General features: G+C 33.0%; 2 protein-coding genes across 4 annotated transcripts; one reads left to right on the top strand and one right to left on the bottom strand.

The window, feature by feature from the left end:
- Positions 1 to 2: 2 nt before the first annotated feature.
- On the bottom strand, positions 3 to 14,429 carry LOC148194729 (protein GIGANTEA-like). 3 transcript variants are annotated; one of them, XR_015781477.1, is made up of 8 exons: positions 14,226 to 14,428; positions 13,360 to 13,579; positions 12,224 to 12,295; positions 11,955 to 12,029; positions 11,717 to 11,859; positions 11,067 to 11,341; positions 4,082 to 4,137; positions 3 to 184 (listed from the first exon to the last, which is right to left on the bottom strand). XR_015781477.1 is itself a non-coding variant. In XM_088096031.1 (7 exons), the coding sequence occupies exons 2-6, from the start codon at positions 13,462 to 13,464 to the stop codon at positions 4,117 to 4,119; spliced, it is 396 nt and encodes a 131-aa protein (XP_087952157.1). In that variant the 5' UTR covers positions 13,465 to 13,579; positions 14,226 to 14,428; the 3' UTR covers positions 3 to 184; positions 4,082 to 4,116. The 3 variants fall into 3 exon arrangements, 1 of the variants encoding a protein (XP_087952157.1); XR_015781478.1 differs by lacking the exon at positions 11,067 to 11,341 and having other exon boundaries at positions 14,226 to 14,429; XM_088096031.1 differs by lacking the exon at positions 11,067 to 11,341 and having other exon boundaries at positions 11,975 to 12,029.
- A 3,171-nt stretch (positions 14,430 to 17,600) lies between these two features.
- LOC148194728 (large ribosomal subunit protein uL3-like) lies at positions 17,601 to 19,805 on the top strand. Its single transcript, XM_088096922.1, has 4 exons — positions 17,601 to 17,640; positions 18,088 to 18,392; positions 18,827 to 19,236; positions 19,330 to 19,805. The coding sequence occupies exons 1-4, from the start codon at positions 17,601 to 17,603 to the stop codon at positions 19,586 to 19,588; spliced, it is 1,014 nt and encodes a 337-aa protein (XP_087953048.1). The 3' UTR covers positions 19,589 to 19,805.
- Positions 19,806 to 20,028: the final 223 nt, after the last annotated feature.

Genomic DNA, 20,028 nt, shown 5'->3' with positions numbered 1-20,028 from the left:
TCGTCCAGAGCAGTTGTTGGAGGAGGAAGCAAAAGTGCAGGAACAGCAGCAGCTGTTAAAGTAGCAGTTTCATTGCGAGCAACTTCATCATCACAAACACTTAATATTACACCGGCACCATTGGCAACAGCCCATCGTGGAGTTGACGGCACAAGTTGAGGATGCTTCCCAGAACCACGAGAAGCTAAAAGATAAAAGAAAAAAGTCATCTCCTTGTCATATTAAAAACATAAACATTAGTGACAATATATAAGTGATAACCATTTTTAATAAAACTTCACTTTTCACATAGTTGTTTGACAAACAAAATTAATTTCTAGTCTCCTATCAGTGTGCATCGAGGATATCAATCACACCAGAAAACTTGTGGTAACGATGATCATTAAGTACAATCAATAAGTGCAAAAAGAAAGAAAGAAAGAAAAAACACACAAATATACCAAGATCACAAATAAAAATGAGAACATAAAAAGTTAACTTTGATACATAAAAACTAAGCTTCATGATTTCTACATTGTACTCTATTATTATATTTCATCATTGGTGTTCTATTATTATATAGCTAACACGATGCAATAGCTTTGGCATTTGTAAAATTCTTCAACATTAAGCATTCGAATTTCAGTTGGCCATTCTATGATTTCAACAGATAAATAGAATGACCAAGTGCTCAAAAACACAAACACTAATAGTGTGTTTGGATAGAAAAATTTAAGAGAGTGTAAAAGAATTTAAAATGCTTTACAAAAAATGTGTTGTTAGGGTAAGAAATTTCAAAAGAAATCAAAATTCTATATTTTTTTTATATGATAGTAATTGGATTTACTGAAAATAAGAAAATTACAAATTCCACCTTAAAAGTAAGAATTTAAAATTCATGTCTTTGATGGGTTTTTTCATAGGGTATTCATTAGAGAGGAACTATATATACGTGACTTTAGTCAAATCCACATAAGAGATTGATACCACTTTTAACCCAAAATCTTAAGGCATTGGTTTATTGACCTTTTTTCTTATATGGCATTTAACTTTGTCAATTCTACTCAATGTGAAACTTAGACTCACACTTAGATTATTCTCAACAATCTTTCCTTCAAGGATGAGTCCCTTTCATATGGTATATTAGCCCTTAAGTGAAAAGTTACCTTTACTTATACATTCATTATTGTGGTTGTAGTGTTGCTATGTTGTGTTGTTGTTGTTGCAAAGGTCTAAGTCAATTTGAGTTTTATTGTATACTTAAGATATTAAAAAATTTAATCAATTAGTACGAAATAATTACTTACCAAATTGTTTAGATATTTTCATACCTCTTAATTAAATTTATACACTTTCAGATTTTGAATTTTTATACTTAGTTAGACTTGGCTTTAAAAAAATCAGAACTAAATTAGATTATGGCCATCGAAACATGTAGAATAATATACTATAACAATAAAATAGTAACAAAATATTAAAAAATTTGAATAGCCACATCAGAAATGCTTCCAAAGCGGGGTAGCCATATCTGAGCTTCATAGTAATTAAGGAGAGATTATGTATGTACCATCAACCCAACCCACATGTAAGGGATTGACATCACTTTTAACCCAAAACATCAAGACATTAGGTTCATGAGTCTTTTTTCTTATATAGTGTTTAACTGTCATTTTTACTCAACGTGAGACTGTGACTCACACTTAGATTATTCCCAACAGTCTCTTACTTTCATATTTTCTTTTTATCTTGATTTTGGTAAGGACATTGTCAGTTTGGCTCAAACAAAGACATTGTTGAGAGGACTACTTTTTGGTTGATGTCAACTAGGGTTTTCTTATTGAAGTTGACAAGACTTATTTTTATATTTATGTTCTTATGATAGGATTATCTTTTGTTGCTACTAATCTTTTCACTCGAGTCAATATTTCTTAGCCAATTTTTGGAAAACTATTTTTTACAGTTGTGAACTGCATTGTTTTTTATTTGTGCCTGTTGTGACTAATTCTTCGGGATGTCTACAATGATTACTTTTTTATCATTGCCAGCAATGTTATTCTCTGTCAAAAGTTGTTAGGATTTTTTTCCTAATGTTGACTAGGGAAACTTTCCGTACACAATAACTTTATTGTTTTCAGAAATGTAGTAAAAATAACCTCAATCAATGCAAACTAAATAATTGTGGTTGATATTAATTGTAAACAATATTGGCCAATTAAAAAACCTTGATTAACATTCATTGAAAAATAATACCAACCAAGATCAACTAAAAAGAAATAATTCATATTGATATTTTTGAAATACTAACAATTGTTTGATGTTTAAATAATTCCTTGTATTTGATGGCAAATGAAATACTTTTTCCAAATCAAAAAATTAAAATTCAGTAAATTTGAATTGTCTTATCCAGACAAGACATTTGAAAAATGAAACAATTTGAAATGGGATAAATTCAAATCGAATGTATTTAAATGTCTTAGAAATTATGAAATTCTCTATCCAAACCCAAGGTCAAGATTTAAACTGAGATTTCTTTTTTCACATGAAACTCTCCAAAAGAGGTTTTCACTGACCTTGTTCCTACGACTTTTTAATTAGTAATTTGTACATTTTCAATCTTAAATGTTGCAGTGCTTTATACCATCTCTTCCCTGCATAGAACTTTCTATCACTTACCTCATTTTTGGATGCCTTGTAAGGATATGCTTCTTTAAAAAACATGAGGTGCATGGCAAGATTATCAAAATCCAGTTAATTTAGCCATTTCTCATAGTAGTTGCAAGATTTTCAAACAAGATGATTCAGTAAAAGTCCAGTTGAAATAGTTTTTTACCCAATTTCAAAACACTTTTACATTTGTTTTCAAAACCAAGAAAAAACAATTTGTAAATTTAGTTTAGTTTTAAGAAAATCATATTATCATTATCTTTGTTTATAACCTTATTGTTGTCATGGCATCATTACTACCACTATCACCACCATCTTTGTTACTTTCACCGCTGACCATTATATGGAAAGATGTATAAAAGAGAAAGGAAAAACAGATACAAAAAATACGGAAGACCAAACTGAAGTCATGTAAAAGAAAACAACAACCCTCCCAAAGAAGAAACCTATAGAAATCTAAAGTCTGAGAGTTGACACCTGGTACAAAAAAAATCTAAACTAATGATACAAAGTAAAAAATCAAATCAGGTAAAGTCTAATCTATTTTCAGTCCCAATGTTAGCAAGACTGTCAACACAGCAAACAGTTATATTGGATGGCTTGTGTGACTTATATTTACCAATTTTTTTATAGTTTCTATGCTTAATATTTATTTTGTCAATTTATTTTTTTTCAAAGTTTTCATTTTTTAGTTATTTTTGTCACTTATGACTATTTTCATGTTTCAATGTTTTTTTTTTATTTTATATTGGCAGAGTTTCCGGTGGGACAAGGTAAATTGCAGTAGTTGACTCATTTTTAATTAGCAAGAATTTATCAAATACTAAACCTAGAAAACTGAATCTGAAAACTCAACAAAAACTGGGTTTAACTTTTGAAATTTTCAAAACTTAAAACTGAAAATCACCATTATAAAATCACAGACCAGAGTACATTATGATTGATAAGACTGAACAGAAAAATCCTCTTAAAGTCTTAAGATGGAAAATAATGCTAAACTTATTTGAAGATAGAATAAGATTAACTATCTAATTTAATTACACTAACTAATAAACTTAAATGCCCAATAATATCTTCATGTCATATTTGGACTAACTGATAACAAAGGGTAGTGGTAGGGATGGAAGAGAGGAGTTATAAATAAATAAGAGAGGAGATGAGAGGAATGAACAAGATTGCACGGAAAAGGCAAATCCTAATTTCGTGCATAAAGCTAACTAGCATATAGTGTAAACATAAACTCAATCTATGATTAAAAGTACTGAAGTAGATTTTAAGTGCTACAAAAAACTAAAAATAAACATACAACTTAACCAAACTTTACTTTTTAAAGAAATGTCTCCTTTTTTATATATGAATTTGTTCACATATTATTGTGGAATTTAAAAAAAGAAAGAAAGAACATCATTCTGTAATAAATTATCAAAATTTATCATACCAGTTGATGGAGGTTTGAGTTCTCCTGCAGCATATTTACCCATAACACCACTGCACCTGTTAACATACACCAAAGTCATGGACTAAAAAGCAATGATGCTCAATGCAAACATAACAAAATGATTCAATACATTATACTATGGGAAGCTGTTTGATTCTACCAAGATAAAGGAAGAGAAACTATAACCATACATAATTTACACTACTGAGAAGACTAATGAAATCATGTACCCCTGAACTTAGTTATGCTATATTCCAATACAGGAAATCCATAATGACCATGAGTCAAATGCCTTCCTTTTCATAGTTATGAAATATGATTTTCAGCTCAATCCATGTATTTCAATTAACAATTAGGAAAGGCTGTCAACAAGCTTATATCTCGATTGGCACCCATTTCATCCTTTACGAGTGCTATGTAATTGTTGAGAGATGAGATACACAAATGAAAGATTTGAAAATAACTAAAGACACTCAACTACAACAAAGCCCATGTTAAAGGCCCTAATTTGCTCTACCAAGATCCTTGTGTGCCCTCAACAAACACATCTACTATGGCCGCTCCATCATCGTCAACATCTCCCTTGCCACTAACCCTCACAAAGTCACATCTCACCTATTCAAAGAGAACAATTACAACCACCATGATTGATGCAATTTCATGTGTGTCAAGCTCATCCAGAAGGACCTCAGATTGAAGCCCTTTGGACTCACCATTGCATCATATCAGCTACTGCTGCGGTTGAAAGCAAAGTCGTCGATGTAGCAGAACCCGAGGCAGAAAGGAGAGGGATTCTCATAGAGGAATAGGAACCAAGGAGAGGAGATATTACACAAAGAGGGATGATTGGACAAAGGAGACACAAGAGCCTGAAAAGGGAGGGAGGAGTTGTGAATGAGGATGAAGAAATTGAATCAAGGAGTTCGTGAAGAATAGAGGATGATGGCGAAGCTGACAAGCATGATACTGTGGAGGAAATGAGCGATGTTACTCATAGAAGGTTGTTGTTATTGGGGAATTATGCAATGGCAAGGCATTAGTTGTCCACGGGAATAAAGTGATTCTCAACTTCAAAGATGACTAGGGAGTTCATTGTAACTCAAATTATCTTAAAAATATATTAACTTAAAACAAAGTTTTGCAAATGCAAACATCTTTTAACTTAAGAAAAAAATGAAAAATATGTATACAACTTTAGCTTAACAATTTAAAGGCCTTTTTTCAAACTTTAGCTTAAAAGCAACTCATATGCAAAAAAAAAGTTTGGCTACACATTCTCGATTTGCCTCATACCACCGTCAAAAATGGCATAGTTGATTTCAAACACAGATGTGATTGGTTTGGGGTCTACCATGTAGATTCATGCTCGCATACCTATAAGGTTTAAAGATTATGCCTTTCTGACTACAATGTGCATTATTAATAAAATCCCTATAACTTCACTAAACTTCATTTTCCTCTAAATAGTCATCTTCGAACAATCCCCTATCGTCATGTTCATCATTGATCCAATCCAATCCAAACCACAGTAATGGAACCAAAAAGTTGATAACCAAACAAATGTGAATCAAATTCTTTTTCACTTTGGATAGTTTTAAATTCCTTTTTGTAAAACAATCCAATCCAAACCGAATTGTATAAGCATTTTACGTATGCATATATTGTTATTTTGTAATTACATTTTACCCATACTAATAAGTTTTTCCATTTCTTCTCATTTCTTTGATAGTAGTTGTCCAAGTCATTAGACCCTTCTACTCCCTTGTCTAGTTGTCATCATACTTACCATACCAAAATCTTATCATGTCATACCAAAACCACAAGCCACCATCATTGTAATAACACTTGCTCCACAGTTAGAAATCGGAATAAGAAACAATTGATGTCTAAAATTAGTTAAGACTAAGGAGAGAGTTAGGTACTCTTGAATTTACCCATGTTATCATTTCTTCTTTTAACCCATTAAGAAAAATACTCTAGCACTCTTTGTTCATCCCTCTTCAATGGCTCTATCAGTAGTTCAAATTTCTCCCACTATTCCATTTTGTTTGATGCTTAATACTGAACCCAATTGAACCAACCTCGATTGAAATCATCATATCAACACACTTAAACACCTTCCCCATTAAGAAATGTGGTTTGCTCTTCCCACCATTGATACCAACTCAAAGTCGAGACCTATAGTGGAATCACTAGCACATCAAGCTTTTCAACCTCTCTAAGCCTAACTTAACGTATTTCTCACCCAAATGATCCAACCATAAGCATGATCACCTTTTCAATATCAAAACCTCCATTTTCCTTCTTCTTGTATCACACTCCCCTCCCGTCTTTTGCATTGGGAACACAAGACCAATCAGTGCAACCATTATCGTCTTCTTCCTTGTCATTTCTCATCAATGTTCATTGTCAACAAGAATGCTTGCGAGCATGAGTTTGCACCTCTTGTAATGTCCACTTAAGCTTATTAGTCTACAAAAGACTCTCCTCAATCAACTCCTCCATACTATGCTCCAAACCCTCAACTTCAAACTCCATTGTTGGGCATCTAGAGAAAATTCCAACTCTTTAGATTGAGTGCTCCAATACCAGTTGGATACCAACAAAATGAAGCAAAATCAAAGGCAAATTTGCATTATCATGGAAAATACTAGTTTGTATAAGGATGATAAATACTAGGCAAATAGATAGAATATTCTCTTTTTCTCAGAGGCATTGCACATTTTTTCTCTACTGACATGTTATCTTTGTTAGGGGGTTCTATCAAAATCGTAATCACAACACAATGAATTACCATCTCTTCTCCCATGTGTCTCTTCACCAAGTAAACAAGTATAATATGAGACGTGACTTTCAATGTAATATTTATCAGTGCATTTAATACTTTTTTACTATTTGTAGGCTCATTTAGAAAATTGAAGATGAATTCAGTCCAACACACACACACTTGGCTGTTCTTAATTCCTTTTACTCCACCCAAATTAGACTTCCACTCTCAAAAGTTTTTTTTCTTGGCCATTCCACCTCAAGCAAAGGCTGTGATTGTCTTTCTTTTACTGGCAAGTAATACATCTCAAAAAATGTAAGCTTCAATGATTTTAAATCCCTCTATTCCTCATTCTTCCTCTTCTTAGAACACGTTTATCCCCCCTAAAATCTCTTCCCAATTCCATTATTACTCTCATTGTTTCAAATATTATTATCTATAACCATACAAATCAACATTCAACTATTTGCCCACTTTATATATCCTTATTCCACTTCATCGTCCTCTCAGCTAACGTTTTTCTTTCACCAACCATCACCTACTCATCTACCACCTAGGTCTACAAACATTTACCAGCAAACAAAATCCAAATACAGTAACCTGTTTTATTATCAACCCATGCAGAAGAAAAAATTGTGAAACATGTCTTGTAGGATCGTAATTGGTTTATTTTTGTCAAATGAATTTACTTCACTTCAATGCAACAACACCTAGACACTAGCCCCTCTGCCTTGTTATTGCAATTCTGCTGGTACAAGAAGATTATTTGGTCAAAGAAATCTTGTTTTAATGAAGCAAGGTCGGTTGCCTAAGGGTTTCACACCTATAGGAATCTTGTTTTAATGAAACATTTTCTCCAATGGTAAACTAAGCCTATCACCATCAAAATCATTCTCAATTGGCACTTACGTACAAGTAGTACTTCCAGTGAAGAGGTCCATATGACCCAGTCACAAGGTTTTGATGCCTCAGACAACCATTGTCTACCCCCATGTGTTGAAATGTTTATTGGTCCAAATCTGTATCTTGGTGATCCAAAATTAAATGGTGATTTCTTGGTTCAACAAAAGAGTGAAATACCCTAACTTAGGACAAGTTTCAACTAAAGTCTTTAGGCTCCAAACCCTGTGATTTGAGCTGTTTGTGCTTACTATTGCCCTTACAATGTTTCAAATCAATAAAAGCAATGTTTCCTTGGCTCCCAATTCTTCCCAACAAGATAAAGCACAAGGAATTTGATATTTTCTTTGTTCAAGAAAAGGAATTGAACAAACAAGTCAAGGTACCTTCTTACAATACAACACCTTATTTCTTACTTTCTAGGAAAACATGTCATCCGCAATAAATTCACCACACTACAAATATATCTCCTTTCAATAGGAGAACTTTCCAATTAGCATTTGAATATTCGAAAGCACAAGCTTGGCCCTTATCTTCATAGACCTATAAGCTCCATACACATTTTGATATTGAAAATGATATACCATACAAATTACAAAAATGATGTGCTCAAGTAATTATAAGTAGGTCAATTCCCAAATATTACTTTTACATCTCTTTCAATCCAAAATTAGAACCGCATATTTGACAAACGTTTAACTTTTCTATTCAAAAGGGAGAGAAATACCATATCATCCTTGAACCTTTTTGATTGGATTCATTCTTATATGAGGATCTTCTTCCAATCGTAATATATCTTGTTCAAAATGTTTTGCTTCTCTATTGATAATTACCTTTATTACAATGATTTTTGTCATAAAAGAGCAAATTGAAGTTTTCTAGTGTTTGTAAACTTTTATTACATGATTCAAACTAAATTTGGAAAATTTATCATGCAACTGTCCTTTGATAGTGGCACATAATACATAAACAACAAATTTCTAAGTTTCTCAATGCAAATGGCATAATTTTTTAGCTACGCTTTGATACCCCAAACAAAACAGGGTTGCAAAAAAGAATAATTGTTAATTCCTTGAAGTTTCCAGAGATTACTGTTCTAGATGTTTATTGGATTAATGCCATTTGGTGTTAATTCGATACAATAAATGTCCTTTCTTTTTGTTCATGTTATGGCCAGTCTTCTACCCTGTTCTTCTGTTATAGTACCTTTGTTCATGTTTAAAGCCTTAACCAGGGAAAGTTAAACCAGCAGGTTGTCAAATAATCTTCTCAAGGATGGTTTGGAAGATTCACACAAGTTTCCATGGGGTACAGGCACAGCCGGGTGATAACTCCCTTGTTCATAAAGCATTTGTCATGGTAATACTCACACTCCTCTATGTTTATGACATGGTCAGTGCATGTGATCATGAAATTGAAAAGAAGTTTTTAAGGAAGAAGCAAGCAATTCAATTTAACTCAGGTACTTTCTTTGGATAGAGGTTGTCCATTCCAAAAAAAGGTATCTTTGACTCAAGGAATGTATATACTTGATCTTATTGAAGAAATGTGCAAATTGGGTGCAAAACATTTGGAATTCCCTTTGAAAAAGGAACCACAAGATTCGAAGAAAAGAAAAAATCCCGAAAAATAGATTTGAGACTTTTCATAGAAAACCATATGATTTGTTTCATTGATTCTGAAAGTAAAAGCTGAAGTTACAAAGTATTGACTTGTGAATTTATAGAGTCAAGCTAAATAAGCTTGCTAATAAACAGGTTAAGATTCAACTATCACGAACAAATTGGTTAAGGTCAAGTTATCACAAACTGATTACAGTTATACAAACAAAAGGAAATTACACAACATAGACCGCTTTGTTGGGCGCTAATACACCCAATCAAGTATACTCTATTAAGACTCACCTAACAAGTCCATGACGGGTGAGAGCTAGGCCAGGATGAGGGATCATACACTTGGGGTTTGGACCTCATCATATCAAACTGGGTTGGAAAGATAGCTTTAGTCAAGATGTCAGCTTGTTGATCAGATAGAAGAACATGCACAGCCAAAATTTACTCACCGAGAACTTTTCCTAAATAAATAAAAAATAAATAAATAAAAAAACGTCAACCTCCATGTCTGGTACAATCATGGAGGACTAGATTATGAGCACGTGAGACAACACTCACATTGTCAAAGTGAATGATAGGAACAACATGCATCACTCCAAGTTCAGCTAACAAGGAATGAGCCAAGATACTTTTGCAATAGCAAGCACAAGGTTGTGGTATTCAGCCTATGTTTTGCACTACACTGCAACTGATTGATTGTAGGACCGCTAGATTACTTAGTCTAATACGATAGTAGAGAAGTCTCAATACCAAAGACTGGTGGGAAAGATAATCTATTCATCTCACACTAGCCTAAACATTGCTCATGCAATGAGTGTGGTAGGCTATGCATGATACCCAAAAGAAACCTGTGGGCAGAAAATAGAATCCCCAAATATTTTAAGGTAAGTACAATAGAACTGTTATTCAAAAGGTACACTATCCATCTAAGGTATAGAAATGCAAACTCTATCAGGTCAATTGTTGATGGAAAATCACCTAAAGGTATCGCATGTTCTTTTTGGAGAAAAGTTGGTAAACAAAGTACAAATGAAAAAATGTAGTTGCTTGATCTAATACTAAAGTGGCGTTGACCTATGGCACACAATATATTTGAGATGTTACGGATGAATATCATTCTAGGTGACTTTATGTATGAGACTATTATATGATAATAATTTGGTTATTACCTAACAATCCTATACAGCAGGACAGAACTATTCGTGTAGAAATTGACCAGCACTTCATCAAAGAGAAGTTGGACAGTAGCCTTATAGACAACACCTATACCCGTGAGAACTCCAATTGGTAAATGATAGATAAGTATCTCATGTCTTTAATATTATTCATATGTTCCTTTTTATGTTAGTTTCCCCATTTCCCTTAGAAGGCCTATAAAAGGGGACTAGAGCTCGTGTTACAAACACAATATATTCAATAATTCCTTCTCTTTTCAAGTGGTAATAACCAAACTTCAAAAACTAATAAACCATGGTTTGGAAGTGAATCAGACCACAATTAGTATCTTCATTTGGTTCTTGAAATTGTGAACCATGAGATATGGTTGATTTTGAGGTCAAACCTTAAACTGAACCATGAAACCCTTAGGACGTGCAAGCAAAGTTAAAACATACATGCATACATAATTAACCACATCTGGCCAAATAAATTGATGGAGATAAACTATTTGTTACTTACTAAGAACAAATTATTAAGAAATACTCACCATCGGAAATAGTCACTTCTAATGCCAACTGGTGAAGCCAACAATATATCAGTAATCCAGGGAGACAATGGCCTTATAGGTTTCTTCTCCTGATGTGTCAAAGAATTTTGCACAGATTTCCCATTAATAGGTTCACTAGTTGTGGCATGACTGCCACTACTGCTTCTTTCTGTTTCACCATATTGCCTTTCCATTTTGTAAATAGGGCGATTATAATGAGTTAAAATACGCAAAATTTCACCACAAGCCAGCGCCCATTGTTCTGAGTATTCATTCTGCAAAATAATACACAAAATGAAAATAATAGAGAACCACTTAACAAAAACTGAAGACGGACAGTTGCTATATTAAATCAATCTCGAAGATGAAAAACTCAAAGAAAGAGACTTCTTTTCTTTCAAAGGGATTAGCTAAATGCCTGATTTATTTATTTCTTACTGATTCTCCTAAAATTTCTCTACAAAGTTTACTTGAGTAGATTTCCATATATTTGAATAACTGATTTACTTGCTGTTTTATTCCATTAATAGAAAGATATGAATGGTTTTAAATTATTCATGTGTTAAGCAAAGTTTCCATGTATACTGTTAAAGATGAGGCATTCAGTCAAATTTGATACTTTGCTATGAAACAGGGGATTATACTTATACCTCAATTTTTGGGCAGACTGAAGATATGAAAGAAGCAAATGGAGGACTAGCCTTATCATAGACTAGTGTCCCATCAATAATACACGAAATAATTGGAAGCACAACCGCATGTCCATGCTCTGGATGATGAAGGACAAATGTGGCTGGATGAAATGTAAAATATAAAGTTATTTCATATAAGATAAAAATAAATATGGTAACCAACATATATGTTGAGTCAACCATAAGTCAAACTAACATGCAAAAAGGCATAAATACCCAAAACATCATCAAAGAGAAGAATCTCCTTGGACGGGTAGCGGTTCCGGATCAACTGTCAAAATAATATAGAACAGAGTGAATGGCATTTGATAAAAATCATTGGCTTCTCATGTAAAATAATAATAGTAATAATAATAATAACAATAACAATAATAACAAAAACAATAATACAAAAAAAAAATTATATAGATTGCTTTTGTTCCAGTTCACAAGGCTCATTACTAAATATGGGAGCATTTATCATACCTCGGCAATATCGTCAGTAAATTGTTCGGATGTAAACTGAATGAAGTATTCAACATATGCAGCAATTTGGTCCTAGGAAAAGCAGAAATGATAAGACAAAAACCAACAAAATATAGCAGAACTACAGATGAAAAAATGTTTACAATAAGCTTTCAATCAATCCACGTATTTGATTGAGAAACAACTATTCTCAGCATTACAATTTATCAAAAGACTGCTGATTTTTCACTATTATAATAGCACTGAAGAGTTTTCAATTTATTACATGTATCATGAAACATTGACTTTTATATTCAAAGAGGACATTTAACATGGTTATTTAGCAAACTTCTGTAAAGATACGTAGAGAAAAGATTACAAATCAACTGATTAAATCATTCCATCCAAGGCATTTTTTCATCAGGGAATTTTTTATCAATAGAAGATATATCAACTGGAAAAAATATACTTAAGTTTGACACTATGGTCTAAATATAAGTATTCTGCATTCCACTGCAGAATTTTGTCTCCACTAGCCATTACTATTTGTTACTCTTACCAAAACCTTTGAAATGAAATACAAGAAAGTTCTCTAAATTCTCAGGATATTCAACAGGCTCAAAAGTACCAGAGAACCACAAAAACCAAACAGCTAGACCGTCAAATTTAAATAGCTGCTAGTCTCATCAGGGGCTGTGCTTATGCTGATTCATGCAAAGGCTACAGTACAAAGATGCATCCCTTCATATTATTCCATTCATGAACCAATTATCTCTCGACAACTCATTGCATTCCCAACACACACAAGTACCCTTTGTGTTTGGATAATGCATGGGCCCACTAACATTGTACTAAATTCAACTTTTACATTAGGAGAATAATAGAAGCAAGGATCAAACTCTACAACAGTTGGTTGTGAGGACTCCAAAAATAGTAAGTAGACATATAGAAATTTCATTCTTAACTTCCTAAGTCCAAAAAGCTTTATTCCAAACGTTGAAACATTAAACAAAATTTTATAATTATTATCATTATTCTTATCATAATTCATAAAAGAGAGCAACTGACATTCAATGACTAAAGTTATAGTTTACTTTGAGAAAAGAACATTATAGAAGAAGGGGCTTGAGGAGGGGGAATCAAGAGTGAAATGACACCTTTCTTTGTTGACCATCTGGTGGGGGAGGCCAGAACAATGAGGAGAACTGAAGACGGTCGGTCCACTTTTCACTGGGAGCAGCCATTGAAGAAGAAGAAGACATCTATCTACTTTCAAGGTATCGTTTCCTTCTACCTCTGACAATTAAAAGCAGTTATCCAAATTCCAGCCAAAACATGCTACCAATCAAGAATTAAAATATCGTAATTCACCATTCCCTGTTCACCATGGCCAGATACGTTTTACCTTAGTAATCAATCCATCACCAATATCCACCAAAACAATTTTCACAAAGAGATTTACTTTCGACAGAGGGCAAGCACATAGGAAGACAGCCAAATTCATCTCGAGATAACAGTAGATACTAGGCACGACAACTAGTTGCTCTGTGCAGCTAGAACACTTATACTTTTCAAAATTACTGATAATTTCTAAGTTCTTTTCACTCTAACACCATTATAAAATATCCAAATTATTTCCTAAATGATGAAAATCAAAAACACAGATAAATCTGAAAAAAAAACTGCCAAACAGAGAAAAATCAAATTTAAAAAGGAAAAAAAAATAAAACAAAATAGTAGTGAGAATAAGACTTTGTAGGAAAATATTGAATTTCTCTCCACACCACAGAGGTCTGCTAAGATTCAAAAGCTAGAACAAATTAAATAAATAAATATATAAATAAGCCCGTTAAATATCTAACAACTCAGATTCACCGTACAAAATTTTCTTAACAAAAAGGTAAGAGAGAGAGCCGATGAAATCCAGTCCAGAAATTTACACAAACACCGTGAACAAACCAGGAAGCCGTAAAATCATTATATCAAGAAAATAAAAAATAAAAAAGCAGCAAAAAAAATGTACCCGAGTCCTTTTGTGTGCATAAGCAATTATCTCAGGAAGCAAACGTGGCTGTTGCAAAGATGAAACGATGGAGGTGAAAAAATGGGAAATTGTGGAGTTTTATGAAATGAAAATATTTAAGAGGTGGTGGTTCAAGGTGGAAGGCAGAGTGAGAGAAAGAGAGAGAGAGAAAGACTCAAAACACACACAACTGGGAGAGAGAAAGAAGGAGAAGATCTTTAGGAGCTCTGAGAAGCCTAGATTGAATGCATACGTGGCAATGATATTTTCCTCTCACCTCAGACCCTGTGTCACGTCATGTTACTCTGCACATGCATCATCATGTATTCACATCATCCACATCCATGCTCACCCATCATCATTACGCATATACATTCACCCTGCCCTTATTTGTAATTTCACCTGTTTCTTTAGGTTAAATTTATTTGCATCTCTTGCAGTTCTATTAAATAAGTCCCTTACATAAAGCACTTAAAAAAATTCTTTAAATTTATTGTTATAATCTGTTGCTTTGTATTTGACTTAAGTGACATGTAAAAAAATCAATTAGTTAATCAATATAAATGAATTTCTTTTTACAGAGACAAAAATATATATAATACATACCTTAAAATGATATTAAAATTATATTTATGTAAAAAGTAATATTGACACTATATAAATAAATATATTATAAGTAAAATAAATATTAATAATGTAAATGAATAGCAAAAAGTATATGTATATTTATTATTAGTAAGAAAAAAAATGTTATTGTGTATTCAAATAAGAGCATATTTAATAAAGCATACATAAATAGAATTACTTTAATCTCTCTGTACGTTCTTTGTATGAAGATTGTTGTCCGAGGTAGTTATTGTTGTCATCTTGTTTTCTTTTTGTTCTTTATTGTAACACTCACTATTAGAAAGTGATTTGTAAGTCTAACTCAATCCTATAAAATCGGTTTGTAAAGTGAAGTTTGCACCTCACTTATATATTATAATTTGGCCTTATCTCTAGTCGATGTGGGACTTCCAACACACCCCTTCACACTGAGGTATAGACATCTTATGCGTGATAGTAGAAATTGGGTGGTCCGATAACGACCCGATAGCGGGTGGAATAAAAGAATACAATGTCAACTTAGAACTCGCTAGGATAGGCTTCAACCATGGCTCTGATACCATATTAGAAAGTGGGTTTTAAGCCTAACTCAACCCCACAAAACCGACTTGTGAGGTGAGGTTTCCACTTTCTAATACTCACATTTTACTAATTTTACATACTTTACCAATTTTCCTGTTGTAGGAGTTCATTTCTCTTACCATAACTATTTTTCTTTATTTTCATCTGTTGAGCTACTTGTTTTTTTCTTACTTTATAACCTGTAATTTTTTTTACATAAGTTATACATGTTTTCCAATGCATTTTCAATTCAATACACAACCTAGCAATCCTTTCACCGTATCTAAAAGATGTATGTTATTCTCTCCTATATCTTTTTCTTTTACAACCTTTATCATTAAGTACATTTTCACATTAATTTTAAGCTTTGCGTCGAGTTTAGATATCAATCACATGCAATGTTACATTAGGTATTTTATATTTTATCCATAATCATGCATTCACCTAAGCCATACAAAAATACTTATTGATATTTGTTTTGCATCTACCTTTCCATTTCTTAAAATCACCTTGTTTTCTTGAATCATATTTTTTTCATAATTGACCTTGACCACTATTCCTTTCATATTTTTCTCCTAATCTCATTCAATACTTCATTAGCTATAAGGATAAAGTCTACCATTCCCTTTGATGAATGTTGATTGAGAATAGTTTATCACTTTTAAAAGCATTTTCTTCATCCTCCATGTTAGCCAACACTTTACATATTACGTTATAAACGCAACCAACCAAAGATATTGCCTAAAATCATTGAAATATATTGGGTTGTGTTTTAGGTACAAGTGTGATGAAATACGCATTATGCCTCCTATGTATTTCTCCGGTTTGTTGGAACCAGATAGCTGCTTAGAAAAATTCATAAATTATTTTTTTATAAGCTTAATTAAAATTTAAACCATTTGGCTTATGGCTCTTTTCACTTCCACATTGGCCGTGGGCAGTGGTCCTATTGTTGTGTGTTGGAGGTGATGGTTGCTTATGGTGGGTGGTGGTTCAAGTGTTCGAGATGGTGGCAACTAATTTATGATGATCGTGGTTATGTTTCGTTTGTTGCGGTGTGGTGTGTTCATGGTTGCTAGTGATGCAATCTATTATAGGTATTTTGGTGTGATCCAATTTCTATTACGAGGAAGTAGTCCCTTTAAAAGAAAAAGAAGCAACCTTAAAAAATAAGAAAAAAATAACAACAATTATAATAATATATAAATACATTTTATTTAAATTTTATTTATATCAATTACATTACATTTTAACATAATTTCATCAATATTTACTTTTTGATTTTAAATAATACTCCACATTTTATTTTTAGCATAATTTACACCAATTACATTATATTTTAATCACTTTTATATCAAATGATAAAATAATAATCATATAATTTCATGAATTAAAATATAATTTTTTTTAATTTATCAAACATACACATAACTTTCACGAACATCTTTATCATTTCTCACCATCTTTTCCTAAATCAAAATAACCTCACTTTCATCTTTTTTCTCTCCTTAAATCTACTTCCGAAAACAATCACAAATTTAATATTTTTTCAAGTTGATGAAACTATGATAATTTATTTCTTTAACTAGGTTTTATGTTTAATGTTTATTGTAGTAGTAAGTTTAACATTGACTCAATTTTACTAAATTAACTTATTAATGAGATGTTTGTCATTTTTTTTACATTCTAATTGGTCATATTTTTAGTTGATGTGTTAAATATGAGATTTTCAACACAATTCCTTACAACAAAGATATTGAACATGAAGATCGACAAAGATCCAATATCGGATCTGTATGGCATGATAGACCAGGACCTCAACTAAGATACACTCTTAGTATATCAATATGGTGAATTTAAGTTTAACTTAATCTTACAACATTATTTTGCAGTATGAAGTTTAGCCCGTATATTATAATTTTGTTTTATATTTAGTCAATAAGAGATCTTCAATAATATTGCACAATATTACTTCATGTATCATCATCACACACCAAAAGTGACACACTCCTAAAAGATTACAATACTACTTTAGATTTTCATATATAACAATATAACAATCATTGTTAAGAATGTTACTCGAGTAAACATAATATATAAAAATGTATCTATACATCAATTAAATATAGATCAAAATACAATAAAAAAATCATGTTAAAAAGTTATTAACCATTTTAATCTAAATCAAATGTTCATGTAACCTCATNTATGACTCACATTGTTAGAGAGGTCGAGAAGCCAGGATCAAGTAAGTTCCGTTCTGTCCATCTTTTTTATTTTTTTTACTAATTTAGGTTAATGAATATACGAATGTTGTCAATCCTGTTTTTTAGTCGGATACCAAGTAGATTGTCAACTACAGGTCTGTTGTCGGTGTGATTTGTTGCCGTATTTTTGCATGTTGAGAGCATGTAAATAATGATACGGATAATGGAATTGAAATTAACCGTTTATAATTTTCGGTTTTACATTATCACTTCATTTTAGTTAAGTTTTCATCGGTTTAGAAAGTATTAAACTGGATGCTTTCAGTGTTTTATGGTTTTCAAATTTGTAATGCCAATATTATTTCATTGTTTCACTAGTACCTGTTTTCAACAGTATTGCCTTATTTAACCTTTTCATTTAGCTTTCTGTTTGATGTTGATATTATGGAACCTGTATTCATTTAACTGTATTTATGCTTTTATATCAGAGCTTCACAAGAAGGAAACTTGTGAGCCTGTGACAATTATTGAGACCCCTCCCATGGTTGTTGTTGGTGTTGTGGGTTATGTGAAAACTCCCCGTGGTCTTCGTACCTTGAACACTGTATGGGCTCAGCACTTGAGCGAGGAACTGAAGCGTAGGTTCTATAAGAACTGGTGCAAGTCCAAGAAGAAGGCTTTCACCAAGTACTCAAAGCAGTATGAAACTGACGAGGGGAAGAAGAACATTGAGACTCAGCTGGAGAAACTAAAGAAGTATGCTACTGTGATTCGTGTTTTGGCTCACACTCAGGTGCTCACATACTTTTGTTTTGACTTTATTTCATTTTTTCCGGTGGTGGTTTTGTTTTATACATGGAAGTTTGGGCTTGTCTTTAACCATTTACCCCACTTTTACGTCTGTTTTTCGTGCCTATTGAGAATGATGAAATTCATGTGCTAACGCAGCATCATAAATTTTGGTGCTATGAGCGGCATTTTCCACACGAGATTTCTGACTCCTAACTGTTTCAAATATTTCTTTTTGGGCTGTTTCAGTGTTATCTGCGCAACTATAGTCTTGTCATTGTCTGCTTTTGGCCATTATTTGTACTGATGTCGAATTGTAATACTGGTTTCTTTCTGAGTTGTGTTTGTAAAATTCCGAATTTAAGGTCACTTCCATTTATCAAGAGTTGTTTATTGAAATATTATTCTAATCTTAGCTTTCTGCCTTTGATCTTACAGATCAGGAAAATGAAAGGGCTGAAGCAGAAGAAAGCCCATATCATGGAAATTCAGGTGAATGGTGGTTCTATTGCACAGAAGGTGGACTTTGCGTACAGTTTCTTTGAGAAACAGGTCCCCATTGATGCTGTGTTCCAGAAAGATGAGATGATTGACATCATAGGAGTGACAAAGGGTAAGGGTTATGAGGGTGTTGTAACTCGTTGGGGTGTTACTCGTCTTCCCCGTAAGACTCACAGGGGTTTGAGGAAGGTAGCTTGTATTGGTGCCTGGCACCCTGCCAGAGTTTCATTCACTGTTGCCAGGGCTGGTCAGAATGGATACCACCACAGGACCGAGTTGAACAAAAAGGTTTACAAGCTCGGTAAAGCTGGAGATGAGTCTCACTCTGCTCTTACCGAGTTCGATAGGTGAGTTTAGTGTCTTTGGTTATGGTTACCTGCAATAAGTTATGCAGTAATTTTTGTTCAAGTCCAACTAACCCTGCATTATTTGGGATGCAGGACTGAGAAAGACATTACCCCCATGGGTGGGTTCCCTCACTATGGTATTGTGAAGGACGATTTCATCATGGTGAAAGGATGCTGTGTTGGCCCCAAGAAAAGAGTTCTTACTTTGCGCCAGTCCCTGCTTAAGCAGACTTCTCGTGTTGCCCTTGAGGAGATCAAACTCAAGTTTATCGATACCTCCTCAAAGTTTGGACACGGTCGCTTCCAGACCACACAGGAGAAGCAGAAGTTCTTTGGACGCCTCAAAGCATAAATATGATAATCGGATGGAAAAGCTGGAACTTACCTTTAAAATTCTATTTGTTTTCCATCGCTCCTTTTAAACTTTGTAGTGTTTCCTTTTTGGCATTATGGGTTGTAGTGTTTCCCTTCGTAATTTCACTTAACTTTTGTTCGAGGGAGATTTCTCTATTAAAAATACTTCAAATTTTGTTTATGATTTTATTTATATAATGTCCCAGTTTTAGTTAGTGGTTTTCATATTATTTTTTGCTGAAACTTAATTCATAAGTGACATGCTAGCCGTTTTCGATATTTTGGTACTGTGGACCGTTTGCTGTATGTTTTTAGTTAGATTTTGATGGACCGTATGTGCTTGAAGAATTATTTAGTTGATAATTTTATCCTGAACCTTAGTAGTAATGTGGAATAACCTCGAAGGAGTTGAATCATGCAATGTGGATTCTATGGTTT

Source organism: Vigna umbellata, chromosome 8 (genome assembly GCF_029865625.1).
Source record: "Vigna umbellata cultivar VRB3 chromosome 8, Vumbellata_1.0, whole genome shotgun sequence".
In the NCBI taxonomy this organism is placed as follows: Eukaryota; Viridiplantae; Streptophyta; class Magnoliopsida; order Fabales; family Fabaceae; genus Vigna; species Vigna umbellata.
The sequence above is the reverse complement of the archived record's forward strand: the minus strand, read 5'-3'. Positions and strand labels throughout refer to the sequence as shown.

Bases quoted from the DNA above. Each gene is read 5' to 3' on its own strand.
- LOC148194729 (XM_088096031.1), bottom strand. From the start codon at position 13,464: ATGTCTTCTTCTTCTTCAATGGCTGCTCCCAGTGAAAAGTGGACCGAC. The intron at 12,030-12,223 runs GTATGATAAATG...TTATTTTGACAG, and splicing joins TTACTGACGATATTGCCGAG to TTGATCCGGAACCGCTACCC. The intron at 4,138-11,716 runs GTATAAGTATAA...GTATGTTAACAG, and splicing joins CAGTCTGCCCAAAAATTGAG to GTGCAGTGGTGTTATGGGTA.
- LOC148194728 (XM_088096922.1), top strand. From the start codon at position 17,601: ATGACTCACATTGTTAGAGAGGTCGAGAAGCCAGGATCAA. The intron at 17,641-18,087 runs GTAAGTTCCGTT...CTTTTATATCAG, and splicing joins GGTCGAGAAGCCAGGATCAA to AGCTTCACAAGAAGGAAACT. The intron at 19,237-19,329 runs GTGAGTTTAGTG...TTTGGGATGCAG, and splicing joins GCTCTTACCGAGTTCGATAG to GACTGAGAAAGACATTACCC.